The 21,469-nt window shown below is 39.0% G+C and overlaps 1 protein-coding gene across 1 annotated transcript; it reads left to right on the top strand.

Annotated features, from left to right (window-relative positions):
* Nucleotides 1-4,879: 4,879 nt before the first annotated feature.
* LOC134752831 (uncharacterized) lies at nucleotides 4,880-20,864 on the top strand. Its single transcript, XM_063688590.1, has 8 exons — nucleotides 4,880-5,018; nucleotides 6,894-7,069; nucleotides 7,873-8,093; nucleotides 9,326-9,442; nucleotides 10,489-10,939; nucleotides 12,888-13,018; nucleotides 14,046-14,186; nucleotides 16,090-20,864. Exons 1-8 carry the CDS (start codon nucleotides 4,975-4,977, stop codon nucleotides 16,165-16,167), a joined length of 1,359 nt encoding a protein of 452 aa, XP_063544660.1. The 5' UTR covers nucleotides 4,880-4,974; the 3' UTR covers nucleotides 16,168-20,864.
* The last annotated feature ends 605 nt before the right edge of the window (nucleotides 20,865-21,469 follow it).

Genomic DNA, 21,469 nt, shown 5'->3' with positions numbered 1-21,469 from the left:
ATGGTGCGCCTAATAGACTACAGACGCAACTAAATTCACACCTGAATATGTCTAGGATTTTTAGGGTTTTTGACAATCAACCATATTCACCAAACCAAACCTAGATATAAATAAAATATCATTCTAAGGATGCTCAGTAATAATTTACATATGTATCATTATGTTTCCTTAAGATATACACCGTGTTCCTACGGAAATATAAAATATGGTGTATCTTTTTATTAAGTAGGGTCAAAGCGGGAACAGTGGCTCACTTGCCCAAATATCGCTATTCACTGTAGCACCCTTACGTGTTAGAATAACGATTGCTCGTCCAATTGAATTTGTTCAACTACTGAATGTTTCTGCTGTATTAGTAGGGAAGCTAATAGCCTCTCTCATGTTTGAATTAGTTTGAGTGAGGCTGCCCGGCTATTTTTTTGTCCGAGCCACTGTTTCCTCCTTGACCCTACCTAGGTGATTTTGTACGCATGTAGTTATAGCAATTCCTTGATCTTTATATGTACAAATGATACTTTCTATCAAACTGGGGCTGTTAGTGGTTGGCTGCGCTTAGCGCTAGGATACCGTTAGAAATGCCGGTGTATGTATTCCCATTTGTCCCCGCCGAGCACTGATACAAACTTAAAAAATATATATATTCGAAAAAATGTGGTAGGTACGGTACAATAAGTTAGTATTGGAAAGTGAATTTAGAATAACGCACAATATTATTTTTCACATCACCAATTCGAAAAAGGGGTTTTTCTTCCCTGCTAGGAGGGATCAAAGTAACACTTTTCTGTTCTGGGACACTGTTTTTACAAGGTGATGTGAAAAGTTGTGTGTCACATGGTAGCAAAATTATTTCCTTCTTGGGCGTAACACACTTGAATCCCTCGTCACTACGCTCAGGATTCTACTTTAGAATCCCTCGTTACTGTCGGGATTCTATTATAGAATCCTTCGCTTCGTTTAGGATTCAATGTACGCCCTCGCCGTAAATATGTACTTTTGCTCCCTTTGTAACACAATCTACTATTGCCGGACCTTATAACTTTCATAAATTGTTAAGGTTCTGAACGAATTAAATAACATTGCAAACAAATAATCCTGCTCATAAGGCCTCATTCTCATGAGGGCTTTTTTAACGCGCGTTGAAAGAGCGTTTGAATGACACAAATGGAAACATGTGTATTTATTCACAAGATGGCGGTAGCGCTTTTTATCAAGCGTTGTTGGATTTTCAACTTTAAGCCTTGGTTTTTAAATCGAATTTAGCGTGCGAGTAAATTCAAGCGCTTTTTTAACGCGCGTTGAAATAGCGCTCGTGATGAGACCTAACGGTCAGTTGCTGGAAGTATTTTTTCCTAGCAGCATCATCTGGCCTATAACCGCGAAAATCGAAGTTCGTCGATTGCGGCCATTATTCTCTCTCACTAATTACGTCTTAATAAGAGTAAAAGAGAAAGATCCCCGCAATTTGCGAAATTCGTTTTTTCGCGGTAGGCCGCCTGACCGGCCGTATCAAGAGAGCTAACATCGAAAAATCGAAAATAGTTATGTTATACATATAAGGGTGCAAAGTTGTATTTTACCCGCGAGTATGGAATTGAAACACGAGCAAGCGAAAGGATTCTATAGCAGAACTACGAGCGAAGCGTGTGGTTCTACTATACCGGTCGTCGTTTTCAGTGCACTTCCTGTCGAAAGTGACAGAGAGAAATATAAGTTGTTACTGTTTCCCTGTCTCTTAAGGCTCCTGTATACCATGGCCCAGAGTCGGCCATTTATGCGTTAGAGGGAGCAAGTGATATTGCTATCTCATTCCACCGCATAGCTGCGTCCCTTAGACTGGCCTACGCTGGGCCATGGTGTACAGGAGCCATTAGCAGAAAGTGTCCTGCAAAGAGGTAGGTGTAATAACTGTAATAAGTTGATAGAGTTAGACCAAGATAAGTCTGCAACGATTTTGATAGCACACGCAGTGCAAGTGTTATTTTAAACGTCAAACTTCTATAAGGCCCTCCACACTCATGCGCGAATCACGGCGCGAAGCCGCGAACGCTAATCAGCGAACTAGGCTACACACTCGCGTTCGCGGCTTCGCGCCGCGATTTGCGCATGAGTGTGGTGGGCCCTTACGAAAAAAATTATGACGTATAAATTTAATAACATTTGCATTGCGTGTGCTATCAAAATCGCTGAAGACTTTTCTTGGTCTCATTCTAACCCTTTATACTCTACATAAACATTTTCATATTTTTTTGTTTTAAAAGTGGACTTTGTACATGTAAACAATAAGAAATAATGAAAACGAGCACAATAATATATGTAGTATGGGTAAGTAGAGAAATGCTTTAAATAAAATGTTTAAGAAATTGTGAAAATTTCGTTTTATTATTGGATGTAGGATGTATGTAGTGATGGCAGGTGGGCCAAAATGTTAACGGAATGGTGGGCGCTTTCAGACGAAAGGAGTGCCTGGCGTCCGTTGGCTCGTTGGGTGGACGACATTCGGAAGACTGCGGGTCACTTCTGGGTGAGATTGGCTCAGGACCGGGATAAGTGGCGTACGCGAGGAGAGGCCTATGCTCAGCAGTGGGCGATAGAAGGCTGATATGATGATGATGATGTAGGATAACCCCGTAAAATCAAGATTCGGACATCTAGATTCAAGTTGATACCTATAGGCTATTATACTTACTTTACTCTTTGCCTATAGGCCTATAGGTAAGTACGGGCACAGAATAAGTAATTAGTACTACCGTACAGAAACGACCATAGACCTAGCATTACATAGATGAGCTATACGCGTGCGACCGTGAGGGAGAAAACATACTCAATGCGACAATATGATTGGTCGAGTAGATTTGTAGCCCACCATCAACCATACTAAATTTACGGTAAGGAATAAAAAAAAGTGAGACTGTGACAAGGACAAACGATAACAGCGCTTTCTCTGCTACTCCTACTGAAAGATACATAAGACTATCCCGTTCGGTCATTTCCCCCCACCCCTCATGACCGATCCAGTCATACTAGATTCATGATCTACACAGAACCTTATTCTCTCGACATTAGAATCCGTGTAGATAATTTTGAGCACTAGGCCCGCGTAGCTACTTCTGCTGCTGACTGTACAGCTGGATAAAGCTAAATCGTTTTTTATGACGCTTCCTCAGTTTGTTCTGTTCAAGTCTGTGGAAATCAGACGGACTATACAGCGTGCGGTGACTCCCCGTGGGCGGTACGACTCTTTTTTATTATTAAATGACTTCTGTTCAAAGAATACAATACTCACTAGGAGAGCCAGACTCGCCATGAGTGACTCTCAGACCTGATGGCTCCTGTACACCATGGCCCAGCGTAGGCCAGTCTAAGGGTCGGAGGGGGGGGGGGGGGGGGGGTGCCGTGGTCGACATGCTCGCGACCCCATTGCACCACCCTCAACGGCATAGACGGAAACGCCGCAGGAGATGTTAGTGGGTATTCTCCTCCTCTTCCTCTGGCTAGCAGAGGAAGTTACGGGAGGAGCGAGTCCCACATACCACCCTCCAATGGGCTTCCCCAGCCCGGGGGTAAAATGCGTAAATGCATTTACCCCTGCGTCAAAAAAAAAAGACCGTCTAAGGGACGCTATGCGGTGGAATGAGTTAGCAATGTCATTTGCTCCCTCTAACGCATAAAAGTGTCCCTTGGACTGGCCTACACTGGGCCATGGTGTACAGGTGGCATAGAGGTACAATAGTATAGAGATGAAATGGTAGAGCCTTGAGATGACCAAACGAGATGCCCTTATAGAACTTTCAGTAAGTGTTGTTATTATTATGGGTGGTATAGAAACGATGCCAATCTCTTATGGCAGAATTGTTGCAAAAGTGACCGCTTTCAGCTTTAAATAATAGTTCCTAATCTCTCCGGTGGCGCTAGTTAGGCTCTGGGATATGAGTATAACATGAACCAACAAATAACCCGACCAAATTACGTAGGTTGTTTTTGGTAGTATTTCGGTGTATGGTGGCGCCGCCTAATTACTGTTTTTTGATGGACACTTTTCATACATAGAGATTTGGCTCCTTGATATAGTCTCCATGGTTATTATTTTTTCCTTGTCACCACTTGTCACAGTCTGACAGTCTCACATTTTTTAATTCATGGTGACAAATAACCCGACCAAATTACATAGGTTGTTCATGCTCATTTATTTGCATAATCAGATTGTTTTTTTATGTATCACATCAACAACTTTATTAGTTTTTTTTAAATAAACTAATTTACTAAAAACGAACATCTATAAATTGTAAATTTAATTATCATGGACCTGTACCAGTCCAAACAGGAATCTTTCAAAAACAATCTAAGCGCCTCAATCTTCTTTGTATCCTCTTGTATTCCTACATGATTCCTACACGACGGCACTCAGTCTCAAAAGTAGTCAGCCATTGACTTGCATTTGTCCTGGGTTCGAATCCCGGTAAGGGCATTTATTTGTGTGATGAGCACAGATATTTGTTCCTGAGTCATGGGTGTTTTCTATGTATTTAAGTATTTATATATTATATATATCGTTGTCTGAGTACCCATAACACAAGCCTCCTTGGGCTTACCGTGGGACTTTAGTCAATCTGTGTAAGAATGTCCTATAATATTTATTTATTTATTTGTCGTTTTATTGGTAAATTTATCTAAAATCATTTTCTCGGTCAGTTTCATTGGTATGTTGTCAGGAATGTTAAAACGTGTTTTAAATTTAGTCGCATTGCGTATGTTCTGTCCCTCACGGGCGCACGCGGTAGGCCTCCGGTAGGCCACTTCTACAGGATCCTACCTTCTTTGCTTCAAAGTGACAGATCGTAGCTGTCACATGTCACCATGTCATATATCGCAAAGAAGTGTCAATAAATTGACCAAAAACGCTGCGTATTATTCTAAATTGTAAATAATAAACTAAAGCTTTATTATTCTACTTATACACAGTGCAATAGTGAAAAAATGTCTGTAACAATGGAACCAGAAGGATACTGTACCGAACACAAGTTTGTTATTTTATGATCTTTATATTTTATAATACCTTGAATAACCTATTGAAACTAATAGATACTTTACACAAAGACCTACTAGCATGTGGCCTACCAGTGGTAATCATAGAAAGTAAAAAGATATTATAATTATAATTAAATAATACATATAAGTGGAGGAAACGAGGGGAGGCCTTTGCCCAGCAGTGGGACACTAAATTAGGCTAGTAAAAAAAAAAAAAAAAACATAAAATTCCAGCAAAACAAAAAGTAACATAAAAGTTAGGTTAACTTTAAAATTATTGTTTGTTTTGCTAGTATTTAACATAACGTCATTGATTTATTAAGAGGGGTTTTTTGAATAGAATATAAAATATTTATTTGCTTGAATACGTAACAATCAGATCTTATAAAATAGTTAGACAGTATTCAGTCAACACAACATCAAGATGCTTAATAATGCACCTCCTAATTAGTATAATGAGTCATTTCTCCACTACCTAAAGCGAGACATGGATTAAAGATAAGAGAAAGATAAAGAAGATAAAGAAATTTTATTATTCAAGTAGGCATATTACAATGCGCTTATGAACGTCAAATAAAGCTACGCCAACTCTTACCTTGCACCTCTGCCCCGAGAAGATTAAAATCCCCCCGCAATTGGAGGAGGGTATCCCAATATGGGATGAGTAACAAAGTAGGCGGGACACATCTTTTCAAAACAATACATCTTATAATTAACATGCATTACGAGTTAATAAGAAAAAGACTAGCAAGAACTTGCATGCAATTTGCGTAACATTGCGGACTACTATGGTAAACCGCATTCATAAGTTTGATCAGATACTTACCGCAATGTAATGAAAATTGCATGCAAGTCCTTGCTAGTCTACGCCTTGCTTTAAGGGTGTCTGGAAGTGATTCCTCTTTAACGATAAGGCTCTGTTGTTTACCTTAAAAAAATAAGCGGTTTTAACTTATTTACAATATTAGTGGTGGTAATTGCTATAACTGTTTCAAATTTTAGGTATCTATGTCAAACGGTCTCTGAGAAAAACGCATTTAACTGATTTGCAAGACCGAAGTGATCCCATAAGTGTTCCGTTTGTCAAAACAAAGTTTTGCTTGGAACTACACAACACTAAAAACTAACTTTATGTATTCTGTGTGTTTCCTTGTATATGTATTTTGAGGTTGTGCAATAAAGAGGATTTGTATTGTATTGATTTAAGAGTGCCCTAATTTGAATTTACCAAACTTTTATTTTACTTATAGTGTGAATTAATATGATTATGTCTATCTATCTATCTTTCTATCTTTATCTTGGAAACTGGAAACACTTACAACTTGTAAACTATTGAGCTTGAATCAGACGACTTAGCGTGACTTGCGTTGTCGGGCGGCAAAATGCTTCACGAGCTCTAGACTTACATAGACTTAACAGACCCAAGGTGGGTATAGAAATTAGGTAAAATAGTCCATAAAAACTTCCTGAAACTTCCTGCCTCGCACAGCTAAACTGTGGAATGAACTGTCGCCTGCGGTATTTCCGGACCGATATGACCTTCAAACCTTCAAGAAAAGAGCGTATTCCCATCTTAAAGGCCGGCAACGCACTTACAACCCCTCTGGTGTTGCGGGTGTCCATGGGCGGCGGTAATCGCTTTCCATCAGGTGATCCGTCTGCTCGTTTGCCTCCTATTTCATAAAAAAAAAAAAAAAAAAAACCTATTTGGGGCATTTTCTATGAAAATGGACCTTATTGTCGATGGCGCTTACGCCGCGCAGCGTCGCGCGGCATTGTATTTATATCGGAGCATCGTTAATAATGGCGTAAGTGCCATCGACAATAAGGTCCCTTTTTATATAAAATACCATATTTTATCATTACAGTTGTACCTGCGGTCCTCCCCCAAAGCGCCGTCGAATACGTAGAGTGACTATTCTAGACTTGCTGCACGTAGACCTGGTCCGGAACGCCATATTTGACTATGTGCCTTTGGGAGACCTGCTTCGCTCCGAGCGGGTCTGTCAGCGGTGGCGGAGCGCTGTACATCATTATTTGAGAGGTAATATGCATTTCATTGCTTTTTTGGGTCCTGCCATTTATGTAGTTACTTGGTAATACGGTCAGAGAAAGGTAGAAAAGAATAGAGGAAGCTGTTACCCACATAGGGATTACATAACAAGGAAACGGAGGGAAATAGTTATAAATGGCGGTCAAAGCTATTTCGTCGTTTTTAACTCTTGCGTTTGTACACATACTCCAGTTTTTTTTTCTTTTTTTTTAGGGTTCCGTGCCCAAAGGGTAAAAACGCGACCCTATTACTAAGACTACACTGTCCGTCTGTCTGTCACCCAGGCTGTATCTCATGAACCGTGATAACTAGACTGTTGAAATTTTCACAGATGATGTATTTCTGTTGCCACTATAACAACAAATACTAAAAACAAAATAAAATAAATATTTAAGTGGGGCTACCATACAACAAACGTAATTTTTTTTGCCGTTTTTGGCTTAATGCTACGGAACCCTTCGTGCGCGAGTCCGACTCGCACTCGACCGGTTTTTAAACGACATTGTTGATTTGCCAACGGGACCCGACTGTTCCCAGATTAGTGTCTTAGGGCTCTTAGGTGTAAAAATGTGTAATTTTCAAGCAAAAGGTACCACATTGTCGCTTGCCATAAGGACGCTCTGACAGGTTTTTCGTATATTTAAAGATACAAGCAATTTTCGTTCTTATGGTAAGCGACAATGTGGTACCTTTTGCTTGAAAACGTCACAAATCATTTAAAAAAAACATACTATAAAATATTATTATCCTTTTCTTATATTAATCTGAAATCAGGTACATTTTGAACGTTGCAGGCGCCCGTCGCATCCGCTCCAAGCTGCACGTCACCTCCCCCTGGCACCCGCCGCCCCCGCGCCTGTGCCGCTGCCAGCGCCTGTTCCCCCTCGACGAGAGTCGCGACCCCTGGTTCTGCTCCTCGTTATACAAGTGGGGGATGGGGGTGGAGTCGGCGCCCTGCACGGCCGGGAGCTTCGGGGAGATTGTGGGGCAGTGCCCCAATATACGAGAGATTACGGTGAGTTTCGTAACGAAGCCAAATATCTCGTCACACAATGGAGTCACAAAGTGGAAAAATTGCCACACAATGCAGAACTTTATATCACACCGGGGAAACCTAGTGGAAATGTTCGTCACAAAACGAAAAACAGCAATAACTACAGAAAATTCCATCCATCTTAGGCCCTGTCTTCACTTTCCATCACGTGTGACTAGGGTCAATCGCCGATCAGTTTATATTAAAAAAATGTTTTAATGGTTAGTCACAAAACTAGAGTGCGGCGCTATTTGATGCTCCTATGCTCTGCTCCATGTTTCAGATAGATATTTATTTATATTTTATACCTATCTATCTGAGCCACTGAGACAAGTGCAATACCTCTTGATCTTGGTTATCCAGGAATTCCAGGATTCACTTAGTAACGATTACTACTAAATACAACTACTTAAGGGTCCCCGGCAAGCTCGGTTCTCCATACATACGTAGTTCCGCTCTCATTTTAAAACGACTAGCTAGATTGCTCTGAAACTTTGGACTTACAATAGGATAAGGTATAAATATGTCTGTAATTAGTTTATGTAGCTTCAGTTATCATAGTTAAAAAAATATAGCGAATTAAAGTTTTTCATACAAAATTTGTTTTTGCTCTATTTCGTTTGTTTTATAAACTGGAGCTATATAAACTAATTTCAGACCTAGATATACCCCATGTCATTGTATGTGCAAAGTTTTATTACAATCCAATACGTAGTTTTAAAATGAGAGCGGAACTACGTTTGTATCAGGGATGTTGCGGATGCCGATTTTTTGATATCCGCGGATATCAAATATTACATTTTAGTAATTTTTATTTTAAAAAACCGTAACTTTTAGTATTTGAACAAGAATATAGGTGACCCACAATCGAATTACTATACTAAAGCCCAAATAAAACAATTTATTCACTTTTTGTCGTTGTCCGTCATAGGCTAAAGTGCCCGATCGACGAATTACAAAAACGAAACGAGATTCCTATTGGCTAATGACGAAATTACCTAGCACTTATGCCGCCGCTAAGACGTTCCTGTACCTGCCTGTTCCACATCCGCATCCGCATTAAGCTCCGCATCGATTTTATGTGGATGCGGATGTTGAAAATAATGCGGAAGTTCCGCGGTTGCGGATGCGAATATTCGCAACATCCCTGGTTTGTGGGAAGGTGCAATTTGCCATGCTTGCCGGGGACTCTTAAATGAACCGTTTTGTTTCAGTTTTACGGATTCCCGGACCGGGAATTAGTGAGGGATAGCGTCGATATCGGAAGGCTACGGAACCTGAAACGGGTTGCTTTCAGGAATCTCATCATAGAGGATGAGGACAGGGAACAGGTAATTATTTAACCCAAACCTGCAGCAAATTTATTCTGTATGATGTTGATCACAGATTTAATATATGGTGCATTTTCTATGAAAAGGGACCTTATTGTCGATGGCGCTTACGCCACGCGCGCGGCATTGTATTTATATCGGAGCATCGTTAATAATGGCGTAAGCGCTATCGACAATAAGGTTCCTATTTATAGAAAATACCACATATACGCTAGATGACGCAAATGCCACGATTTGTATTGAAACCAAGCGTGCCGCCTTTTTCATACAAAATTTACGCATAATATAATTTTAAAATTACTTATCTGTGATAGGAAATATGTTCTTGCCTTTGGGTGTTCGCAATTTTTGGGCTGTTGCAGTTAATTATCATGCAACGAAGCATTTTTTAAGTTTTCACGGACGTCCGGCTGCAACGACTGACGCGCGTGGACTGTAAAGAGCGACGGTCAACCTCGACGCTTGGTCGAGGTTCGGACACGCGAAGTAAATGCATTTGCGTCTTCTATGGTATATTTATTTCTGTGATGTTGATGTTGTTTGAGTTGTTGCCTCTATAGCCGAGTCCACACAGGGCAAGCATACGCTCTAGACAATTTCCTCGCGCACAAAACGGCCAGTGTAGACGTTATACCCGACTGTAGACCCGGCATCAAAGAGGATATAATAGGATAGAGCGGTACTGTCATAGTAAGTTTTGTAACCACTGTAAATTCACTGCCATCTATCGACATACTTTTACAACTAAAAATGAAGATTTATAAAAATACGTTAAAATGTATTTAAATATGGATAAATGATTTTTTTATTTGCATTATTTTTTTTTATATGATTTTGACCCATGTTCTTTCACTGATATGCGTTAAAATTATAAATAACAAACGAAACCGTCAACGCCCTCTATACGAGAGTAGGCTAAAGCTAGTGGCGCCATCTGATCGAGAATCAAATTTTCTTGATTTTCGAGGCACGTGTTTTCCTTAGACTGTATCCATCTATTACTGAGTTATATATATCTTTGTCAATAATCATGATTTTTATTTCAGGTCACCGACGAAGACGTAATAATCCTCCTACAAAGCAACCCGATCGAGGAACTAACTATAATAGGAAACGACCAAATCACAGGCACATTCTTTCAACACCTAAAAACCAATCTAACAGCACTGCGACTCCGAAACTGTCCTAACTTAGACTATAAGCATCTACTTTCGGTTTTAGATTATTTAAAAAATGTTACTGTATTAGATTTATCAAGAAATTCCGCAGATGTTTTAAAGAATGTCCATCTATTACTTGATGTTATGCCAAAATTGGAACGTTTGGAGTTGTGTGGTTATGAGAAAGTTGAATTAAACGGGCAGTTAAAAGTGCATGTTAGGTTGGAGAAATTGAAACATTTAAATTTGAGGAGGAACAAAAATGTGAATGATGATTGGTTAGAAACTATTGCGAGAGGGAATAAATTATTAACGTTTGATGTGTCGTATTGTAAAGGTAAGTTTATAGTTTTATAATTTTACTAGCTTTTTCCCGCGACTCTGCGTGGAATCAGTAACAGCAGCTAGAGTATTGTAGCGACTGGAAAAAGTGTAATAGCTGTTAGGTTGGTAATAACATCACTAGTTTACTCTAAGAACAAATTAAATAATTTTGTATGAAAATATTTTAATTTGTGGTTTTTCAAGTAGACACACTACTATTTAAACTATAAACTGAAATAAATGTCATATACGAAGGAAAAAATGACCAAAGCCTCCAGTGTCCAGAGCTGGAATTGAACCAGTGTACCCCGTTTACCGGACAGGTGCCTGAACCGCTCGGCTATCCGGTCACGGTGGCATGGGTCGAAATTTCAAGTATATGACAATTTCCCGAAGGCTTGTGGCGCCCCCTGGCCATCTCTAAGGTAGAACAGTATGGTTCGACCTTCTAACTTCAGGCACCTGTCCGGTAAACGGGGTACGCTGGTTCGATTCCAGCTCTGGACACTGGAGGCTTTGGTCATTTTTTCCTTCGTATATGACATTTATTTCATTTTATCACTAGTTTAGTTTGACATTTAGTGTTATCTGTGGCAACTCTCTCTTCCACCCAAGATAGCGTCAAAGATTCAAAGATTTATTTCTTCAACATAGCATAGAGTAACTTATACTAGAGCGTTACTGTCATAGTCAATTTTGTAACCCCAGTAAATTCACTGCCATCTGTCGACACACTTTAAAACTAAAAATGAAGATTTATAAAAATACGATAGAATGTATCTAAATATAGATAAATGATTTTTTTTATTTGCATTAATCATTTTTATGATTTTGACCCATGTTCTTTCACTGATATGCGTTAAAATTGTTAAATAACAAACGAAACCGTCAACGCCATCTATACGACTGTAGGCTAAAACTAGTAGCGCCCTCTGAACGAGAATCAAATTTTCTTGATTTTCGAGGCACGTTTTTTCCTTACTGTATCCATCTATTACGGAGTTATATCTATCTTTGAACATAGGTAAGTTACAAGATGTTAAATACATATCGCTTCAACAAGCAACAAGCGTCGCTGCGAAAGTGTCTGGATTGTGCTCCGCAAATATTTAATTAGAATCAAAGATAGATATAACTCCGTAATAGATGGATACAGTCTAAGGAAAAAACGTGCCTCGAAAATCACGAAAATTTTATTCTCGATCAGATGGCGCCACTAGTTTTGGCCAACTCTCGTATAGAGGGCGTTGACTGTCTCGTTTGTTATTTATAATTTAAACGCATACCAGTGAATGAACATGGGTCAAAATCATATAAAAATACTTAATGCAAATAAAAAAATCATTTATCCATATTTAAATACATTTTAACGTATTTTATAAATCTTCATTTTTAGTTTTAAAGTATGTCGATAGATGGCAGTGAATTTACAGTGGTTACAAAATTTACTATGGCAGTACCGCTCTATCTTATTATATCCTCATTGTTAGAATAAATTATATAAAGTGCAGTTCGTCTTTCTTTTCACCATTATAACATTTTTTTTATACTACGTCGGTGGCAAACAAGCATACGGCCCGCCTGATGTTAAGCAGTCTCCATAGCCTATGTACGCCCGCAACTCCAGAGGAGTTACATGCGCGTTGCCGACCCTAACACTCCTCTCCCTCGAGCTCTGGCAACCTTACTCACCGGCAGGAACACAACACTATTAGTAGGGTCTAGTGTTATTTGGCTGCGGTTTTCTGTAAGGTAGAGGTACTTCCCCAGTTGGGCTCTGCTCTAGATCTGGAATGACATCCGCTGTCCTGTGCCCTACCACACAAAGCGAGATGTCATTCACAGTGCCCATACCTCTCTTTTGGACGTAGTTTAAGGACATACCCGGGTCCATGGTGTCAGAAGTGGGATACAAATAAATAAATACATTTATTGAGTCTCACAATGTCTTTTAATTGTAGGTGTAACGATGACAGGCTTGACCGAAGTGTGTCAGTCGTCGAAGTCTATGAGCGAGCTCGCTATAGCGGACAACGACGACGTGTCAGACGAGGACGTCGAGACCATCATACGGCTTCTTCCCTTCCTTACGGTGAGATACTTGGTTTTACTTTTTAGGGTTCCGTACCCAAATGGTAAAAACGGGACCCTATTATAGTCTGCATCTTCTGAAATGATTTTTACGCCTAAGACGGTAATCTGTTAAACAAGCCATTGTGGCACACAATGGCCGACCGCTCGCAGAAAAGAAACAATGGCTTTTGTCCATAGGCTACGGTGACCGCTTACCATCAGGCGGGCCGAGTCTCTTGAATAGGGCATTTGACTGTGTCAAATCACCCGAGATAATTCGTACTATACAGGATGGCTAAAAAATAAGTGCATTCCCGTTGCCACGGAGGTTTTGGGATTATACTGAGCAATTTTCACTATGGGACCAACCACGAAATCGCGAAAAAAAAATGTACTCTCCCATAGAAAATGGACCAGCCGAAATGTATGAAAAAACCCAAAAAAAAAATTACGCGATTTCGGGTTTGGTCCCCAGTAAAATCCCAAACCTCCCTGCCAACTATGCACTATTTTTTTGCCACCGTGTGTGTGTGCATATCGTTGTCGGAGTACCCACAACCCAAGCCTTCTTGAGCTTACTGTGGGACAGTCAATCTGTGTAAGGGCCACGTGGACCGTTCCACGGTTAACCGGTTAACCCCGGGTTAGTGGGACGGTGCAAGTGAATGTCCTATAATATTGATTAATTTGTATCGTCGAGGTTAATAGATTAGTACTCATCGCACTTAAACTATCGTGAGACATATTTCAAAATATTTATCAGTACGGTTTTTACTCACTATTATTTTTAGTCGCTTTTGGCGACATGTTTCGGATTCTTTGGGAATCCATCCTCAGGCACGAGTGTCCGCGGCGGTTGTACGTCGTGCACTCAAGCGTGCACCAGTTCGTGCGTCAGTGCACGACGTACAACCGCCGCGGACACTCGTGCCTGAGGATGGATTCCCAAAGAATCCGAAACATGTCGCCAAAAGCGACTAAAAATAATAGTGAGTAAAAACCGTACTGATAAATATTTTGAGATTAGTACTCGTATCCCCTGTTAGATCCTCAACATCCAGAAGTGCGTCGGCGTGACGTCGGACCTGGTGGTGTACCTGACGCGCATCATGCGCCGCCGCGGCCGCCACCGCCTGCCCGCGCTGCGCCTGCGCCTGCACGGCACCGTCGTGCCCGACGCCATGCCGGTACACTACTGTCACCGACAACCGGGGCAAAGATAGATATAACTCCGTAATAGATGGATACAGTCTAAGGAAAAAACGTGCCTCGAAAATCAACAAAATTTGATTCTCGATCAGATGGCGCCACTAATTTTGGCCTACACTCGTATAGAGGGCGTTGACTGTTTCGTTTGTTATTTATAATTTTAACGCATACTAGTGAAAGAACATGGGTCAAAATCATATAAAAATAATTAATGCGAATAAAAAAATCATTTATCCATATTTAAATACATTTTATCGTATTTTTATAAATATTTATTTTTAGTTTTAAAGTGTGTCGACAGATGGCAGTGAATTTACTGGGGTTACAAAATTTACTATGACAGTACCGCTCTAGTATAAGTTACTCTATGACCGGGGTGAATACGGATAGCTGGGGTGAATGGGGACAACACTTCAAGCCAAAAGTATGGAAACAACGTTGTTTTCTTTAATATCTCATGTTTCTATCTTTGTTGTATATATTTGTAAACTAAGACTTACATTAGGCAAACCCAAAAGATTAAAAATACACGCTTAATATCAAAACATCCTAAAATATTGTCAAAAAGCTAAAAAAATAAAGTAGGAAAAAGATACATAATTATACCTACCCTTTAATTACATGACAAAATGTTGAATTGGCAACTATCACAGCCGGAGTAATTTACTTTTAAAATGTTCTATTATTATTTTTACCAAATTGTTAATGAGTAGTATAATCTTAATAACAAAACTTCCGTGAAACACAGACATATTAAATATATTAATAACGGGTCACTCACGTGTTTTAAGTCGAAAACGCTCGACATGTTTCACTCCGTACCGAGGAGCGTCATCAGGAGCTTGCGTCGACGGTGACGGACCGGCGCAGACTGCGGGCCGCATTTGACAATAATGCCGTAAACGAGGGTAGTTTCTCGCCCCCCGCCACCGGCGCCCGCGCCTCGTGCACGGGCGCGGAGGGCTGCGGCCCGCAGTCTGCGCCGGTCCGTCACCGTCGACGCAAGCTCCTGATGACGCTACTCGGTACGGAGTGAAACATGTCGAGCGTTTTCGACTTAAAACACGTGAATGACCCGTTATTAATATATTTAATATGAGTAGTATAATCCATTGCTTAAAAGATCACACTTTTCTATTGAAATACAAGCTTGTTTCCATACTTTTGACCTGCCGGGCTAGCACATGATTGGCGCGAGAGTATCTCGCCGCGACATAGACTACCCGTCCCTCTTTAATTCATACAGTTAGTTAAAGACGGGTAGTCTATCTCGCGGCGAGATACTGTCGCGCCAATCATGTGCTCGGCCTACCGGGGTGTATAAACTGAAATACTAGACTTATATTGACCGGGATATGGACCGTGATTATCTTTCGTATTGTTTATCACGATCTTTCTTTCGGTTTCGGTCGGTCTTTGGTTTATTTGTGTAAAGGTAATTACGATCTATATCCCGGTCAATATAAGTCTAGTGAAACTAACCGCGAATCATTTATTCACTGCACGGGACTTGCAATCTGGAGGTCACCCGCGACCTCCAGATTGCAAGTCCCACGCAGTAACGGACGGTTACAGTTTACGGTTCAATTTATACTGGTTAATGTTTAATTGCATTAATGTTTCGGCCAACACTGGTCCCACGCTCTTACCACTAGGCCACCAGCGCTACTTAATTACATTACTTACTTACTTACATTAATTGTGACGTTTTCAATTTAGAGGTACCACATTGTCGCTTACCATAAGGAAGAAAATTGCTTGTATCTTTATACGAATAACCTGTCAGAGCGTCCTTATGGCAAGCGACAATGTGGTACCTTTTGCTTGAAAACGACACAATTATATTTCATTATTAATATTGTATGTATTATCTTGTTTCAGATGGTGTATTCCTTTATTCTAGACTTCGCGAAAGGTACGAAGCTCGATCCGAAACCTAGCCCGTACTTAGGTTTTTGATCCTCTCTACTAGACTTATATTGACCGGGATATAGACCGTGATTACCTTTTGTATTATTTGTGAGCTCCCGATATTTCGACGCAGTTACATGCATCATGTTCACGGGTGACTGAAGATAGCGGGTGGGTGTCAAAGTTGTGTAGACAGCGCTCTGTCTACCCTCATTCTTGCGCGTCGGCTGCGTTCACTTTCAACGTTACCAACGGTCGCATTCACACTTGTTGGTACGGTCGCGTTCACACTCGTTGGTCTGTCCAAACACACTACACTCACGGTGTCACTACGCGTGTTTGATTCGGATATCACTCACTATATCTCTCTACTAGTTCAATTATGCAGGATGAATTTTAAGGGTTGGTAATTCATCCTGTATAATTCATCCTGTTTAACCCACACTGTGCTGGGATAATGTACAAAATTCACTATGGCATCATCCCCTAAATCGTAGGAAAAAAAAAATTGGCTGTCTCATAGAAAATATCGATAGCCGAAATGTAAATAGTTTTGTTTTCGCAATTTTGGGCTGAGCCCATATATTTTTAGTTTACAGATGAATTATACAGTATACAGCTAAATATACACGTAAACGTATATTGCGGAGTTATAACTAGTTTAAGTTACTGCATATTTTGTAGATTAAAATAACTATTTATTTACACTTTAACAAATTTCGTTCGCATAAAAGTTTAGGTCGGGTGGGGTAAATATAAGACACGGGTAAAAATAAGACTTAACCCTTAAATGCATATTGTTGCCAAATGTATAAAGCATTGGACAGCTCACAGATTCAACAGAAAAAAGCTAAAAACATTTAAGTTAAAACATTTTTTCCAACCAAAAATAAAAAATCATGGGTTAAGTTTATAACACAAAAAGTTATTCTATTTCATTTAAAGAGAAGCCTTGTGTGTATACTTCTTTTTGAATGGAGTAAGGATGAAATGGAATAAGTTTTTGAGTAATATAGTAATATTACACGTCAAAAATTTAATTTAATTACATTTAATTACATGAGATAGATTACATTATTTTAATTACATATAATATTGAATGTATACTACATCCCGACGTTTCGAAACCCTTCTTCTTCACTTCTTTTTTTCTTCTTTCTTTTGAGTGTTAAAAGCTTAGTCTTATTTTTACCCGTGTCTAATATTTACCCCACCTGATCCTACCGCATACCCTTTGTGGTTGAATTCATAAAAATCTCTTCTTAGCTCAACAGTTTATTTGGCACGTCTATTCTATATAGAGATGGGTAGTGAGTAAATACTCAAGAGTAAATACCGAGTAAATACTCAGTATTTACTCAATTTACCCGTATTTACTCGTTTATACCCAATTTGGTGGGTATAAACTATTTAGAGTGCTGACACTGCTGACAGGGTATAGAAATCTGAAATAAAGGTGTATTTTGTACTGGATTTAGTAGTCCAATTAGTAAAAAATATATTTTAAGAGGGGCGTTCCATACATGTAACTAAGTGTCACAATAAAAAAAATCTAAAACCACCAACGTGTGGCACATCATTAAATTGGTCTTTAAAAATAACTTCAATGTTATTATGCACTTTTTTCGATAAATTTATTACTTTTAGGAAAAAATCGTTTCCAAAGGCCAAAATAATGTTCATCCCTCTATAACTTTTGGAACAAAGTTTAATAAAATATGAAAAAATAGCGGAAGAATAGACCCTAGAAAACACTTTGAGAAAAAAATATTTTAAACATGATCGGTCGGGTCATTTTTGAGTTTTCATTAAAAAACTCTTCATAAAAGGACGTAAGTGCCGCGTAAACACGTAATTTTGCTTGTACGGGGATTCAGGATTCTAAAAGGCGGACCTGTGGATTCTATTCCAGTCCTCAGTCACTTATTTTAATGGAAGAGTGGAACCCAGCGTGGAACGACGCTTTTTAAGCAGCAGTTGGCCGCAACTAGATGGGTAGTTAGTAAAAACCCACCAAATATTTACCTAAAATAAACGTATTTGCCGTATACCGTAACTATGTATTTAGTGTGGTTAAAATATGATTTAACTATAGTCGTTAGTTTTCAGGCTGGCCCTTTTGGTTAACTCTTCGTCTATTGTAAGTAAAACCGCACGTGCTACTCACTCAATAAAAAACGGTTCGGTCAATTTAACCGGTTATTGAATTACAATTTCTATGGAACTTGCAATAAGATTCAAAATGAACTACGGAAAAATTGCGAGGCTGTGTGGGGTCCCTCTACGGTTACTGAGTTTCGGCGAGTCGAACACTACAGAACCAGTCTAAAATATGTCAACGAGATGCGTAACAAAGGTGCGTTATCCGATATAAAATATATATTTATCGGAGAGCGCACTTATACTGGTTTTTGAGCGTTGGCCTAGGGGGTCATCCATAAATTACATCACACGAATTTAGTGATTTCACATTTGGCAATCCCGTTCCCTCTCGTGTGACTTCACATATTTGACAATTTTGTTTCAAAGAAATTAGCAAATTGAATGAAATATAGTTATTTTAATAAAAATATCTTAAATAATAGGAATATTAGAAATTTTATGACACGAAACCGATACGATATACCGTTTCAAAAACTAGCTTATTTAGTTGTATCGCGAATACAAACAATCAAAACAATTTTCGACTACAAGTGAAGTTAAAGTGACGTCACAAAGTTTGTAACTCCTCTCCCCCTCTTCCCTAATTAATAGTTTTCCATTGTAATTGCCACGTATTTAACCGGTCAACTAATTAATCGAACTTGGGTAGTTCAAAAAAATAGAAATGGGTGCTTTTTTATTTTTAGTTAGCCTACTTTGGTGTCCCACTGCTGGGCAAAGGCCTCCCCTCGTTTTTTTCCATTCGACCCTGTCATCGGCATTTTCCCACCATTTGGGGTAGAATGCGTCCAAGTCGTCCCGCCATCTCATTTTCGGTCTGCCTGAACCCTGGCCTGCACCGTCTATGGTGTTCCGTGGGTTCCACTCAGTAACCATTTTGGCCATGGGTACTCAAATTAATAAATTGGCAACAAAAACGGAGCCTTAAATTAATCAATATGAGTTGTAATTTTATGAATTTTGGCCACATTGCCAGGAAAGACAGTGATAACCAGGAAAAGCTGGTAATCACTGGTAAAATCGAAGGCGATATGCCGAAACGCAGGAGTCCAATGCGGTGGATAGACCAAATTCGCTCAGCCCTTGATGTAACGCTCCACGGTGCCCTACACTCGGCGACAGACAGAAAGTAGTGGCGGCAAATTGTCCAAGAGAAGCTAGAAGTTACCTAGAAGTGACCACGACCCTCAGTGATGAGGTAACCGATGAAAGGAGGAGGAGGAGACCACATTTTAAAAAGAAAACGGCTATATATTTGAGGCTCATATAAATTATGGGCGCTAAAATATTATACACAGCCAAATTATATTATTATATGCCCAATGAAAGTTCGTGTTTAATATTTTAGATTCCCGAATATTGATAAGCCAATAGCGTATTTGACTGTATTTAAAATTAATTATTTTACACCATGCATAAAATAAAGCACGCAAAATACAAGAAGATTAATAGAGAAACGTAGACAGCAGTTATTTTTAGACACAATTTCTATTTTAAAGCCCGTATAAAACAATAAAGAGTAGGTAATTTGATTGTGACGTCACATGCTAGTGTTTCATATAAATTCCGTAGTAGCAAAATCGTTTTAACAGTTAACAAAAAGAAACTGATTTGACTAGTAGTCAAATACCCTATTAGAATTATATGCCAATGATCGCACCTTTTTTGCAGGTAGTAGCACGTGCGGTTTTACTTACAATAGACAAAGAGTTAGCCGTAAGAACTTACTATACATACTATGTAACAATCGCCGCGCTATCTGGTAAGAGCTATATTGTAAAGTATTTTCGTCGCAGTTTTATTTTAATAAAGAACTGGTTAAAAACTGTATAATATGTGAATCAGCTTGCAATATGCACTTATCTAGAACGTAGGCAAATAAGTAACTTTGAAAGTAATTAAGTACCTTCTTATTTAAAACAAAATTGTTAACTATACTTTATCACGTCTATATCCGCTAAATTCCAAATTACCTCTTACTGCTAATCACCTTTTTGCCAAAAACTAAGCGTAATAAGCTTCTTATAACATAAATATTATAAATACACGTTAACACAATTAAATAAAAACCAATTTAGTACTTAAATCTCACCAAAATCTTGAAATTTTGTTAATAATCGTTTTTACGCACCAAAATGAGTAAATACGAGTATTTACTGTATACTTTGAGTAAATACTGAGTAAATACTCAGTATTTACTCACCCCTACCCATCTCTAATTCTATATTATTTAAATTTGTTGTATGATGTATGGTTCAAAATTCTTTTCGTTGTGTTGTTTCTGACCACTCTGTCACTGTGTTTTTTATCAAATAAATAAATAAAAGTCGAGTGCTATTGCATGTCTTTCTAGCTGTAGACTATAATTTATAATTCACACAAGAAAAATTAAAAACTAAATTTCGCTCTATACGAAAAGCTCCACTCTGTTACATTGGGTACAAAGAATAAGACCTAAATTATGATTTATCTTGTATAGATTAAGCTTTTATTTGTATTTGATACTTTAAGCTATATGTATTACTTAGTACAGTCGCCATCAAATATATCGGAGCGGCCGAGGTGTTAACAATATCTGAACATTCTGAACACGCACTCTAACGCCTTGACAATAGAGGCGTGTTCAGATATTTGTGAGCGCCTTGACCGCTCCGATATATCTGATGGCGACTGTAAAATGCCAAAACTTCAGCGTAGGAAGATGTAAATTAAAAAAATTGGAATTGTCTCAACTGACTTCACAAGACAGGCCTAGCCTAGTGTGGATGTCATAGGTTAATAAAACAATATGTATTATTTTTGGTAAATAAACTATTTTTTTTACAACGAAAAGAATTTTGACATATATAATGTACCAATGATACTAGGCTAATGTAACACCGGAAGGTAACTTATACAGGGTGAAATTTGAACCATAAGCCATACCCTGCGTAGTGACTTTATAGTTAAAGGTCATACTGAACAACTTTTATTATTATTATTTACAACGACGGGACTTAATCGCGTAAAATAAGACCACGGGGACAACGCCGTCCTCGAAACGTCGGAGGTGGGTTTAATACTTATTTTACGCGATTAAGTCCCGTCGTTGTAAATAATAATGAGTAAAAATCGTGAAAGTTTAAATCAGAACTTTTATTATATGACCAATGCCGAAATCGCGAACAACAATTTGGCTATACCATTG

The sequence above is a fragment of the Cydia strobilella genome, chromosome 25, assembly GCF_947568885.1.
Source record: "Cydia strobilella chromosome 25, ilCydStro3.1, whole genome shotgun sequence".
Classification (NCBI taxonomy): domain Eukaryota; kingdom Metazoa; phylum Arthropoda; class Insecta; order Lepidoptera; family Tortricidae; genus Cydia; species Cydia strobilella.
The sequence above is the reverse complement of the archived record's forward strand: the minus strand, read 5'-3'. Positions and strand labels throughout refer to the sequence as shown.

Excerpts from the sequence above, each read along its gene's own strand:
- LOC134752831 (XM_063688590.1), top strand. The coding sequence starts at position 4,975 with ATGTCTGTAACAATGGAACCAGAAGGATACTGTACCGAACACAA. Across the intron at positions 7,070-7,872 it reads TGTACATCATTATTTGAGAG|GCGCCCGTCGCATCCGCTCC; the intron begins GTAATATGCATT and ends TGAACGTTGCAG. Across the intron at positions 9,443-10,488 it reads AGGATGAGGACAGGGAACAG|GTCACCGACGAAGACGTAAT; the intron begins GTAATTATTTAA and ends TTTTTATTTCAG.